Source organism: Lutjanus erythropterus, chromosome 3, assembly GCF_056507025.1.
Source record: "Lutjanus erythropterus isolate fLutEry1 chromosome 3, fLutEry1.hap2, whole genome shotgun sequence".
Classification (NCBI taxonomy): Eukaryota; Metazoa; Chordata; class Actinopteri; order Lutjaniformes; family Lutjanidae; genus Lutjanus; species Lutjanus erythropterus.
Window position 1 is genome coordinate 31856502 of NC_139319.1, and position 13586 is coordinate 31870087.

At 39.9% G+C, this 13586-nt stretch overlaps 1 protein-coding gene across 1 annotated transcript; it reads right to left on the reverse strand.

Moving 5' to 3' along the window:
• Positions 1-1470: 1470 nt before the first annotated feature.
• LOC146330307 (uncharacterized) lies at positions 1471-6685 on the reverse strand. The gene is made up of 3 exons (XM_084713632.1): positions 6395-6685; positions 4381-4475; positions 1471-2910 (listed from the first exon to the last, which is right to left on the reverse strand). Exons 1-3 carry the CDS (start codon positions 6615-6617, stop codon positions 2821-2823), a joined length of 408 nt encoding a protein of 135 aa, XP_084569758.1. The 5' UTR covers positions 6618-6685; the 3' UTR covers positions 1471-2820.
• Between the last annotated feature and the right edge of the window lie 6901 nt (positions 6686-13586).

The following is a 13586-nucleotide window of genomic DNA, read 5'->3' on the forward strand; positions in this document are numbered from 1 at the left end:
CTCCAGCAGCTCTAGCCTCTGCCTGTTTTATTACTTTACCATTTTATTATAAATTTTTATTAATATTAGTAGTAGTAGAAGTAAAATAAAACATTTGGTTTACAATACAACCTCACTGAGAACAGGAATATTATGAGTAGTATCTTTATAATAATGATGGCATTAGAAACATTATGATGAATTTGGCTTTTTTTTTTCTTTTTGTAATCACCCTTGTGATCCTTCTCATTCATGTAGAAATAAGTTTGATATGGAATAAATGTGTAGGAGAAATCAGTTACTTATGTAAGAATATTTCCTGAACAGTTCGGCTTCAGTCATTTAAGTTTGTCAGGTTTGTCATGTGCTGGAGAAGACTTAACACAGCAGACTGACTCTCCCATCATCAATACAAGATATTGGTGAAAAATTAATGCAACTCTGAGTCTGGACAGAAATTAATGTTGTGACACTGCATCAGCTTGTCCAAATGATGCATGGCAAATGTGTGCCATAATCAAAACTAAAGGCGGTCCAATGAAATAAGAGTGTGTGACTTTTTTTTGGCCAGGCAGTGTATAAAGCAATTCTTGGTCTGCTCCCACACTACCCTTATGTCTTTATGACACAAAAAGTGCCGGACAGAACTGTTTGAGTCCAAACAGGCAAACATATCAAAAAAGCTTTGGTTAGGAAATCCAAGGATCAGGCACGTCAGTCAGACAGACATAGTCCTATATTTATTTATCCTTTATCTCTTTGCAAATGACAGGGGTTTGTGTCAAGTTTCTAGATGCTTGAAAGCCAGGGTTGTTAGCATATAGCTTAGCAAAAGAAACAGGGGGAAATGGCTCACTTGTTTTTGTCCAGAGGTAGGCTAGGCAGCTGCTAGTGGTAACTTCATATTTACCAAACAGACAGGGGTGACGCTGCCACAGGGATGAATACAGGCAACAGGGATTGGACCCAAATGAAGTCAAAAGGAGGCAGACACGATCAGTTCAGTGAGTCTCAAGGCAGATCAGGGTCCAAACCAGGAATACAGTCCAAACAGGCAAACATACCGAGAAAAGGTTAAGCAAAGAATCTGTCAGGTAGGTTAAGATAATTCTTTACTCCTAAAGGTGACAGGGAAGAATGGTTAAAAAAAAATGCAAATAATCTCGTTTCTCAAAATATCAAACTCTTCCCTGACAGCTGCCTTAATTTACTTTTGGTCACAGGATCAGTAGAGCTGTGTTTTTCATCTGATTCCACCTGATTAGAGGATGAAAGTCTAATATTCACTCTTCTTTTAGCTCTGTTTTGGTCATCTCCTGACAAGTTATCTGGCTCTTCAATGGCTAGTCACTTACTTTTTCTGCTATTTTGTGCTGAGCAGGGTTGATCAGAGAGAATATCTGCCTGTCACTGATGGTAGCAGGGTGAGAGCAGCACAACGTACACAAAGCAAATATTAAAAACAAAACAAAACATAAAAAAATATATAAATACATGGTAAAAAATATTTATTTATTAAACATTTAAGAGCAAAAAAAACAGATGAGATACAGCTGAGCTGTCTGTCATTAACACGAGCATGATGGTACATGCACAATTCTTATAGCAACTTGTAGAAAGCCCTTTAGAAGCAAATTAGTGCTGGTTCTTGAACCTGTTACTTTGAAGATTCTTGGAACCTTGCTACTATCTAGTGAACCAGCACGTGTTTTCACCAGTTTTGAGCGGAACCATTATAATCAAGTATGTCATCAATGCACAACAACCTGTAGAATATGACAGGCCCATTTTGGTTCCCAAGGGAAATATGCTGTTTTGGTTTCAGCTCGGAACAACCTACTGAGTTCAGAACCAGGTTATTTTTGGTGGAAGTGCTCAGAAAAGTTCAAAATTAGGCACAGGAACTGGAGTGGAGCAGGTTCCATGCTGGTGGAAAAGGTGTACAGAGATCTCTTATGTTCACCTGGAGTGGGTCTTCATGTGTGCATTGAGGTGGGTGCTACGAGAAAACTTGCGGCCACATATGTGGCAGATAAATGGCCGGATGTCCAAATGCAGCCTCTCATGGCGTGTCAGGTGGCTCCGTCTAATGAAACTCTTCCCGCAGTGTCCACAGACCTGTGTCCTCTCCCCTGTGTGTGTGAGCCTGTGGCCTTTCATCATGCTCAGGAAAGGGAAACCCTTCCCACAGAAATCACATTGGTACCTGAAACGCCCAGTTATTCGACTGACACCAGAGGCTGTGATATTGCAGCTTCGGCTTCCCCTCTCAAGTGGGTTTCCTTGGTGGCTGGATGTGTCTCTGTCTGCAATCTGCTGCCTATTTAAGGAGAAGCCAGGGCTGTCCAATGTTTCTGAGATGTGCTGGTTGTCTGATGGGTGTAAGCTGCTGGAACATGTAAGTGCTGGGGTGTCTGGCAGACTGCTGCCCACAGGGAGCCCTCCACAGTCGCTGTAAATCTGACACAGAAATCCTTGTTGGAGCTCAAAGCTCATACTCACATCTTCACTTGGAGTCTGAAGGTCTGGACTTTTTGATTCGCTTTTAATATGAAATCCAAGATCAATGAACTGATCTCCACTTGGGGAGATACTCAACTGGCACCGCGTTTCCACAGACTGCTTGCAGTCTGTGTGTAGATCTTTGCTGCCCTCTGTAGGTTCACTGCAGAACTGTGAAGTCTGCCCTGCTGCATTCTGATGCTGAGGATGGTCTCCCACCTGAGAACAGGCGGCTGAGGCTACAGGAGAACCTACTCAAAAGAACAACAAAAGGTAATCACAGTCATTAGAATGAACATTACTGAGGCAATAATGTTATTTTAGCAGTAATATTGTATATTAACCTCTCAGCTCTGGTTGCTCTTCAGGTGTGTCTTCATGTTTGACAGTAACTGGTTCAAACTTGCAGTCTGCAAATCTGAGTGTTCTCTGTGGCACACAACAAAACATATCATATTGTTTTAATTGTCCCACAGCTTACAATGACCATATTAAGACTATATCAGCTGTGGATATGTTATACGAATGGTCAGTTAGTACAAGTCACTCAATAATTATGTCAGTGCATAAACTTACCAAGCAAAACTTAACTTAACAATTGCATTGCATGTGGTATTTTGCTCAGCAGACTTTCCAAAATCAGTCTTGATATGCCAAGAAACAGATTTGATCTGGCAGTCTGAACAAGGCAACACTGCACTCATTTACCTTTATGTGTACCACACTAAGACCTTGGAGTCACTGAGAAACCTGTACTAACTTTTAACAGACATACTGTCTTTCTTCTAGACAGTAGATGCAGCTGTCTTCTCCTTTCAGATATATGGGGGAACAAGTTGCAACAGCACCTAAGGTCAGAGTCCTGTCTCTCTGATCGGAGAAGACGTAACTGTTATCATGTCATGACATTTCTGTGTTTGGATTTGCAGACCAACTGACTAATTCTATATGCGGTAGATGTGTTGGGTCTAACCTTATTTGGGCATAGATTCACCATGACCCTATCTGTGAGTGTTTAAAGAGTATCCCGTAGGACTGAAACTCCAGAATTGAAGGGAACAACAGGACAAAGTGTGCACTGATTATTTCTTCATTCTCCTTGACCAAGTATTATTTAAACCAGTGTCAGCATAAGACATATTGAACTCCCATCTACATCCTCATTTTGATGTATGAGCAAAAAGATAAAAATCAACAACAGAGGGTATAGCTGAAAAATGTGTCACTATGAAATGTAAATGTTTCTGTTTTTGTGTAACATATTGATGGTGTAATTGAACCTCACTCCTGTGAAAAGATTGGCTGTTTGTGTGTCACTCGTAGCATGCTCCATTATCAACGGATATGAAAAGCTGCTATGAACCAGGGTGCATTTGTTGTGTGCTTCAATTGCAGTTTGCATTTAATGAATTTAAGTGAAACTACTGAACATTATTCATTACAGGGGTTTCCAAATTATTCATATAAGGAACCCCATAACAGATGCACATTAGATCATGGGCCTCCAATTTGTTGTCCTAAGGAATCCTTAATTGTTAGGCTTGAGGATACTTAAGTCAACATATTCAATCAATGATCGAACTAGGATCACTATAAATTACAGTCAATCTAAACATCCACAAGGTAACAAAGTAAAAGAAAGTCTTTTTCAGTACACAAGAGAAGTCTAGTTAGCAAAAACATCTGGTGTCACAAGACATTTCAGCCATAAAAGGACAATTAACTTTGTTCACAGCCAGAAAGCTGAAAAAGCAATAATCAATTGTACAGTTTGTCCTCATGAGATCTGATATCTTCAGGCAATGTCTCGGTTACGTCTCTGCTTAAAATTGACTACAGTGTGTAGAGTAAGAGAGTGAGAGTAAATTTAGGCCTGAATGTCTCAATGAAAAGCTTCACCTCCTCCTGCTCCTCTGCAGTTTCTTCTTCATTCCTCCATCCTGTCTTGGTCTTCATCTGATCTGCATGCAGCTGTGCTCCTGCATCACCGTGTCCTTCAATTTGGAAAACAAAAACTAAATGAATGAAAATGTGTGTTCCACAACAAATCCCTGGATGACATTTTTAGGCATACCAAAACACAACCAGTTAAAACCAATAATCAAAAATACACAGATTAACATAACATAGTATTACATAATCAGAGTATGGAGCTTCAATCTTATTGTCACTTATATACAGTTCATGTAGCTATTTCTGTTTGTCATGAATTAAATAACAGCAGGGTCAGACCTGAAAGAACAGTTGAGGAGGCAGATTCATTTCCTGTGATTGGGTCCTAAATGTCTATTTATGACAAGTAAATCAGGCAACTCACTTACCCAACCAGGCAAGTGGTAAAAAAAAAAAAAAAAACTTGAATAATCGATTAATAATTTAAGTAATTTTTCATATGAAATGGTAGAAAATGCTGTTTCTAGTCTCTCACATATAAAAGAGATATAAATCAATAAATTGCACTGCTTCAATTCAGCAACCAGGCCATTAAAGGTGCTTCAGTCCTTCAATTCATCACAGATGGAGACAGAGCCTGTGATTTAAGTATTTGTACTCTAAAATCAACTGTTTCAGAATTAAAAGTATTTGTAGGCCTTACTGTGGACAGTGGGGTGGAGGTGTGGGGGATATGGCTGTCGTAGGCATAGTTTGCGGCGAGGAGCAGGGGACACATCCCCCTCAATATTTAGAACACATGCATTTGTTTCCCCTTATATAACCACTGAAGTAGCAGAGGACTTTTAATTTTGAGGAACAGCTAGAACACTACTCATGCACCGCATATACAGCTGGTATTAAAATAATGCCACAATTTTTTATCAATCATTAACAATAATTGAGGAGGGAACTGATAAAAAAGTCCAAAGATTCAAAAGCTGAATTTTAATGAAATAAAAGTTAGCAGGATATAATCAGAAACTCTTATTTATTTCTCCTACATAGATTATAATCAATTAACTTTGTTTCACTGTTTATTTCTCCCCTGGTCTGCCATGGCCCTCCTGCAGTGGCTCACCACCCCCTCAAGGGAGCTAGCTGCCCCAGTTTGGGAACCACTGCAAATCCAATCCAAATACAGATCACATTTTAATAAGTAAATGAGTGGAAAGACGCCACAATGTCTCTGGTAAAGTAGGTGGTGATTGTGTGCAAGTCAAACGCAATCTGGCATAACACAGAAAGAAAGAAGCAACTATACGCACGGTTGATGACTGTCGAGGAGCCAGAAAGGAAGAATGAAGAAGTCAGATATTTTTTTTCTCTAAAAGCATCAAAATTAAATAAGCTAAGGTAAGAGGGTGTCTAATGAGGTACCAGGTAATTATTTTTTATTTACTTTTTGAAGCGTTGTATGATAGTTTTCTAACTGTTGCTGTAGCTGTTGACCATGCTGGTTCACTGGAAAGGCTGCTACACTGCTACACTAAATGGAACAGGACCTTAATTAAGTACCTGGGTTTACTCTGTCATATCAAAATGACTGCTGCAAAAAAGGTCTTCTTAAAATAATGAGATTTGATCAGTGCTTTTAATCACTAAACCAAAATGTATTGAATTCTTGTTTTCAGTGTGCTTCAGTAACATAGTTCAGATGATTTCTATAAATCATTTCAAAACACAGATATGCCAGATATATGTTTTTCTGCACAATTTAAAAGAGATTACATTCCAAAACAGAAGGACAAAAAAGAGAGAAAAGTAAATCATGCCTAAATGTGTATTGACTCAGCAGGGATAACAAAAACAGGCTACAGAATACCTGAGAGCCTCATGTGGTGTCTGAATATTGTTTTATGACATTTCCACGATAAACTCATGCAAAACCAGCCCAGAGTTGAAATGCAGTCTGCCCTTTATTTTTTTTCATTATTAATCATTATTGTCTGTGTCACAGTGTAGCGCACATACATCTTACCTTCGTGGCAGGTTTGTATGAATCCGTTAACTGGACGGTGCAGCTTCAGCTCCTCTCTCAGCGCGCTGTTGTCCTGCTTCTCTCTGCTCAGCTCCACACGGAGGGCGGCACAGTACTCACACACTAACTGCTTGATCTCCGTCACGGCACAAACGAGCAGTTTCTCCATGATGGAGGACAACTGAGAGTGAAGCACAGTCATTTCCTCCATAGCTGCTAACATATATTACCAGTCACTGTCTGTTTGCAGAGCCCTGCTGTAAAAAGAGGCTGCTGCATGGATGCTTGGCTGCTGCTGTCTCCAAGACAATGAGAATCACTTCCTGTTGACCCCTTTACCGTAATTACACGTGTGATGCGCACCAAACTAGCAGACAGAAGCAATAAAAAATATAGCTTTACTTGGCTCCAGCATTTCACAACTCTGTGGTTGTTTACTACAGTCAGTTTTTCATTATGATATTTAAATGTTTTGTTGTATTGAAGTGACCAGTGAACAGCCTGTTATGTTTGGTCCAAGGCAATGAAAGTGCAGGTCCATGCTTTACAGTTAACATGGTAATCTGATGAGAAGTTGTTGTAGGTCAGTCTCATTTAAAGGCACAAACTGTGAATAAAATGTAAACACATGAACAAAAATGAACCAGTAATACCCTTTTAAGAGCAGACATGTTCCCGTGAAATAGTAAACGCAGGTGTTACCAATATAGATCCAGAAAAGGGACATTAAATGGGTTTGTGCTTACTGTGTTCTCAAGAGGAGTCCACATGAACATGTCTTGTGGTATATGTGGGAAATTTTCTGAAAGCTCAGCATTCAAGAGTGGTGTTGTGTACATGACCTTCAGTGTCATAGTCACACATTCTGTTTTAAAGTGTGAACCAACCATGACGTCACCCACTAGTTTATGGGGGTTGTCATGCAGTGTTGCCACATGGAAATACAGCAATATTGTACTGAGACTTTAAAATTACAGTATTTGAACAAAAGCTATAGTATGTACTGAAACAAAGGGGAAGGGGCCGGGACTGAATGACAAAACTTGGTCAATTGCACTACATCAGGCTCAGTTGTCTGAAGAGGACAGTAACTCTGTACTGTTTCACACAGAGTTAACCACAGCCCATGATATAAACACTCCTTCAGTTGTTGTGAAAATAGAAGCCCAGATCTGCACATTGTGGCACTGCTTTACCAGCTGCTTGATCAGTGCAGTGCTGATATGACTGGTTGCTCTAAAATCAAACAAGGTTTTGTTGTGGATTTCATGAAATGGTAAGATTATTGCACATTCACGCTTGTTTTGGAATTATTGATCATGTATTGTACAGTTGTTAAAATAATTTTGCATATATAATTATCAAACATCTGGCAACACTGCATGGTACTGATGTGAGCATGGAGCTGGTGAGAGACTTCCGAGGAGTTGGGTCTTCCAGCGGGAAATAATGGCAGCCTACCTGGTCATGATGTTGCTTGTATTACAGGTTGTATACTAATGTGAGAAATAGGCAATGTAGTGACAGTATATTGATCCATATTTGATCAACACTGCCTAGTTTGACAATTTGATCTGAGTTTCATGAGCCCTGAGTGCTGCACTGGAGAGACTTACTGAGATGACTTGTCAAGCATGAGGTTGCTCAACCCAAAAGCATACCCCAATTTATTTATATTTTACTCTAAATATGATCATTATCATTATCATTATTCTTGCTGGCATTGTTTACATTGGAATTGTGTACTTTTCAGCAGTTTCAAATAGTTTCTAGCTGTTCCCACAGCGGACTTTGACTTGGCCAGTCCATCAGTTCCAGTACTCCAGATTCCTTTTTCTTGGTCAAATAGTCTCTGCACAGCTTTGAAGTATGCTTGGGGTCATTGTTTTGTTGGTATATGAACCCACGACCAATCAGATTCAGTCCAGAAGGGATTCCATGATGCCCTAAGATGTTGTGGTAGACAGTCTTGTTCATGATATCATTGATTTTCACTAATTTGCCCATGCCGTTTCCACAAATGGATCCCCATACCATAATGGAATCTCCACTGTGTGTCACTGTGGGTGCAATGCATCTGGCATCAAAATGTTCTTCAGCTTTTCTGCAGACATAAACACGATGATGCTGACCGAAAAGTTCAAACTTGGACTCGTCTGTCCAGAGTACCTTCTTCCAGTCATCAACAGTCCAGTGTTTGTGCTCCCTGGCAAATCTGAGGCGTTTCTGGATGTTTGCAAGCCTCAATAATGGCTTCTTAGCAGCTAGTCTTCCCTTTAAACCTTGTTCTGTCAGTCGTCTGCTTATGGTCACTCTGGAAACTTTCTCAGACTCTGATCTAAAAGCATTTATCTCTGACTGAAGATCAGCAGTGGTCTTCCGTCTGTCTCTAGTACTTAAAATCTTGAGGTGTCTGACATCTGCTTCAGTTAACTTTCGTTTCCTGCCTCTTTGCTCGGCACATTTTGTAAGTACCAGTCTCGGCAATTGACTCCAAAGCACACTTGACCACACTGTGAGAACACTTTATGTCTTTCCCTGTTTGTCTCAGAGACCATCCAGCATCATGAAGTGCTTTAATGAGGACTCTTTCATTTTCAGTGAGCTCTCAGCGTTTGAGAGAAATCAGGAATTTCAAACTGAATTCACCTTTTTATACCCAAATTTGAGCCATTTCACTGGGCTTTCTGCCTTAATTAGTTAGTTTGTGTTATTGTGTGCCTTTTATGTTTTAATTCTTTAGTTTGGTTCAAAAGTAAGGTCACTTGCAATGGTAGACCAGCAACTCCTGTGTTCTGTGACATAAACTTGTGCTCTTCCTATTTTTGGCAAAGGAGTCTGAAGTGATATAACAGCTTCAGTTCTCTGCTGTTGAGTTTGCTCAGACTCAAAGAGGCAGATTGAGTGGGAGCAGAGAGGCTTTGTTCCTCCCTTTGCTGCTAGAGTCTATGACTCTTTCTTTTGAGAGAGGATGAGCTGAAGTGTGGGGACGAGCTGGGTGTTATTTTTGTTGCCACACAAAAGAAAAAAGAACTCCCTGTAATGTTACTGCAACGTGTTTATGTACTCTTTAAAAAGTCAGGCTAAAGGCAGTTAAAATAGCCTGCAACCAGAAGTCTCTCGGATGTGTTTGAGAGCTGTGGAGCTGGAAGCCCCTGCTATAGTAACAAACACAATCTGATGACTGACCACCTCTTCTTTTGGTCGTGGACTGCCATGAAGTTAGCTCGTAACACTGGCTCTGCTGCTGCATACACACATTACATAAACAGGGACTTTTTATTTATTTTCTGTGGCAACAAACACGACACAGTCTTTCAGTAACTATTATACTACAACCTGAGCTACACACTCTTAGTCTCAGTCAACTTAGCCTCAGCGTTGATCACAGCATCTATAGCAGTAGCTATTGTTGTTATTACTCCTCCTTGGTTCCAGTGCACAGCTTGAGATTGGCCTTAATCCTACCCTGTGGTGCTGATTGGCTGATCATTAATCCCCCTTCATTTTTCATTTATTTTTCCAGTTGTGAAACCGCTGTTACATGTCACAATGCCAGACCAGAGAATCAGTCAACTCAGAGGACTGGACAGATTTGAAGGTATGGACCCAGGCCCAGGCTCATCACAAAATCTGGCCACTTACATAGAGTGGATCACCGTGCAACCGGTGCTGGATGAGGTGTTGGACTGGAAATTGGAGAAGTAGTGCCAGAGCTGTTAGTGACATCACCAACCCTGATATCGTCCCAAAATGAGACATAAGAAAGCTAGAAAGGAGAGGGAGACAGATGAGAAAATATTTAAGAGGGAGAGGAGTGGAAGAACAAGGGATACAAAAAGATATCATTGAATGACTTTACTGTTCGTTCTTAGGTGTGGTGGAATTAAGAAGGATATGCGAATGTACGCAAAGCTGATGAAGGAGTAGTGGCCTGAGTGGGTTAAGGAGCTGTTGACAACCTGCAGGATGAATGTGAAGTACTGCAGAGGGAGGATGGGACAGGTGAAACACACACAGAAGAGGAAACACTGCAGGGAGGTCAGGAAGAGGGCAAGAGAAGATGAATGCAGGTCAGCTTCCCACATGATCTCTCCTAAGAAATAGACAAAAATAGAAAATGGTGCAGTTAATGAATGCACAGTTTTTTCCCTCACCAACCAATTAATGAGTTGAAGAGCAGGTAGAATTTAAGTCGACCAAGATATTCTGACTAATGCCCGAGATACAAGATCCCGTTAGCTTTGCTATGCATATTCACTAACCATTATTTGTCTGTGCAGTTGCCATATTGTCAGCTTACACGTTAATATATTATACAAAAAAGTTGAACATCAACAGGTCACATGATCACGCCTGAGGCTGCAAGACAACAGCACCCTTCATGGCTTCACCTTCACCTCAATATCAATCTTGTGATGCTATTGTAGGGATGACTATTGGTGGTTTCATAACATATTTGCATACACGATTTTTGATAGACAGTCATTAGTAGTTTGGATATGATGACCAAAGGCTAGAGAAAAAATATTAGAATGGCTGCAACAGTTTCAAAAGTTCAGAAAATTGCTTGTGTCGAATAAGTAGAATACTCACCTATAGATGGTGGATAAATCTCGCATATCTCTCTGGCTGTACAGAAGAAAACAGTAACCTGAAAGAACATAAAACATGATGCAAGTCAGGATTAGGGCTGGGCAATTTGGAGAAAATATCTATTTGCAATTTTTCTGACTAATATTGTGATTTGCTGTGTAATTTAATTTTAAGTCAAGCTTCAGTTCAAGGCTGTCAAGCTTTTGATGAAACAGAAAAACAGGAGTGCTGAGACAAGATCAGGGATCGAAGGCTGTGGTGAATATCCGGAAATCAAGCAAGGCAGGAGAGTCAGAGACAAGCAGGGTAGGCAATAGAGAAAACAAACCGGGAACAAGGGCTGGAGAGTCTTGGAGGGAAATACTGAAGAACAGTCAGGCAAGGAGTGAGAGTGCTGGGGAGGCTTTATACTGGGCTGATTGAGGATGAGCTGCAGCTGAGCTCTCAGGTGGGTAGAGTCGGGCTGATGAGGGGAGTAGCTGGCAGGTAGAGTGGAAAATTACTGAGGCAGAGTGAGAGGAGGGAAACTGGGAGAAGAGGGGACAGGTCAAGGGAAACTGGGCCTGCAGAACTGTGACACCATCTATATGACTTACAGGCTTTTACCCTACAATGCAGTATTATGTTGAGAAAAACAACGATTATAATAGGAAGGGCTGTAGGATACATCGAAAACATGAATCATATTGCAATTATCTTGACGTTGTGATATGACACATTATCAGTGTTGATCTTTTTTGCAAGACAATTTTCATTTTCACACACAAAAAAAAGTTTCAGTCATGATGATGTGACATTTTTGGAGGTCTGTACGAGGATTTTTAGGCCAGGGCATCTCTGCAGCACTACTCTACTTCATTATAATACATTCATAATAAGGTGCTTCCTGATAAGCAATTTGTAGATTAGATTTTGATGATAGAAATGACTCATTTGTGGTAATTTTATGTAGTTTTATTTTGTTATGTAATGCTTAATGTCTTTGGAGGAGCACCTCCTATTGCCTCAGATGGCATCCCAACCCAAGCAGCACCACATCATGGGGAATGATGGTGAAAAATATTGATCAGTGTTTCCAAAAGTCCAAGATGACATCCTCTTGTTTTGTTTTGTCCACAACTCAAAGATATTAAGTTTACTGTCAGAGAGGAGTAAAAAAAAATCAGAAAATACTCATATTTAAGAAGCTGACCATAATATATGTATTATATTGTAATATGTAATATATATGATTGCCTTGGATTCATGGATGTGGGTTTGTTTGTTATTTTTTCAGACACCTCAGGAGCACACAGTCTGAGCTGCTGGTCCAGCTCCTTCAGCAGCTGTGGGCTCTGCTGCAGTTTCTCCATCTAATGCTGCAGCCTCTTCTTCTACAAGTCACTTTGGACCCAAACTAAGCCTTCAAATGGCACTTAAAACTGCTCTTCTCTGAAAAATTAAATCAAATCAAAATCAGAAGCTTACACAATGATTAAGTTTCACTTTTTAAGTACATATATTTAGCTTTGGTCTGCACATATCAGTGGTTGTTTAATTTGTGATATTTTATCATTCCCCAGTTTGTCAAGTGCTGCACTCAAACCTGACCTCAGCCTCTCCAGAAACCTCAGGTACAATTCCATATATTGGCTTATGAATGTGGTAACCATTTTCTAATGTTATTTACAATACTTAAAGAAAAACTAGGATCTGCTGTTGTGAATCTCTTCCCAATTCTGTGAATCTCATAGTGTCTGGTTTCATTTCACCTCACTTTATTATCCCTTGAAGAGGAATTTTCTTATCTTATGTTTTTTTATTATCTTATCCATTGTGATACATGAAAGTTTATATAATATGGTAAATGACTTTGTACTGATTTTTTTAAAATGTGTTTGAATAATTTGTATTGTTATGCCTCTCATAGAATGTCTCATTTTGTATCACACCATATATGTAATTTCTCTTTTCTCCCGGCCCCCATCCAGCACCGTCACCATCTCATCTGACAGTTTGACCTCAACAAATCCCAGTGTCCCTGGGACAGTGTGGACAGTTTGGGACTGCAGAGACTGGGCACAGCCAGTATCAGGAAATAAACATGTTTTAAGACTTATAAATTATTAATGATTAATCAATTGTAGGATAACACAACATTTGCAACCCTAGTCTGGAGAGGTGACATGTCATCAACAATTAAAAGTAACTAATACTCTGAGTAGTTTTTGCAACAAGTACTTTTACTTGAGTATTTTTCTACTTCTTCTTGTAATTAAGTAATATTTTAGCAATGCAACAGTACTTCTATTTGAGTAAAGATTTTCAGTTCAGTTCAGTCCCATAACCCATTTTTCAGACAAATAAATTCAACACAAGAGGTACAAAAGGCAAGGCAGATTTATTTACAATTATACAACACAGGGTTGTATAGCGAGGTTTTGTTGTAGTTGGATGTTGCATGGCAGAGAGGAAGAAGCTGCTCCTCAGTCTGGGAGTACAGGAGCAAACACTTCTGTATCTGTGAACAGGCTGTGCATTGTTCCTGTAGAATGACACACATGGTTTCAGTGGTGGGGGCACAACATCATTAATTAAATTATATCAGACACATATC

What these genes read in the sequence shown, in the direction of transcription:
- LOC146330307 (XM_084713632.1), bottom strand. Translation starts at nt 6,617, where the DNA reads ATGTTAGCAGCTATGGAGGAAATGACTGTGCTTCACTCTCAGTTGTCC. An exon ending in CATACAAACCTGCCACGAAG is followed by an intron (nt 4,476 to 6,394) that starts GTAAGATGTATG and finishes TCCAAATTGAAG; the next exon opens with GACACGGTGATGCAGGAGCA. An exon ending in CTGCAGAGGAGCAGGAGGAG is followed by an intron (nt 2,911 to 4,380) that starts GTGAAGCTTTTC and finishes TGTGTGCCACAG; the next exon opens with AGAACACTCAGATTTGCAGA.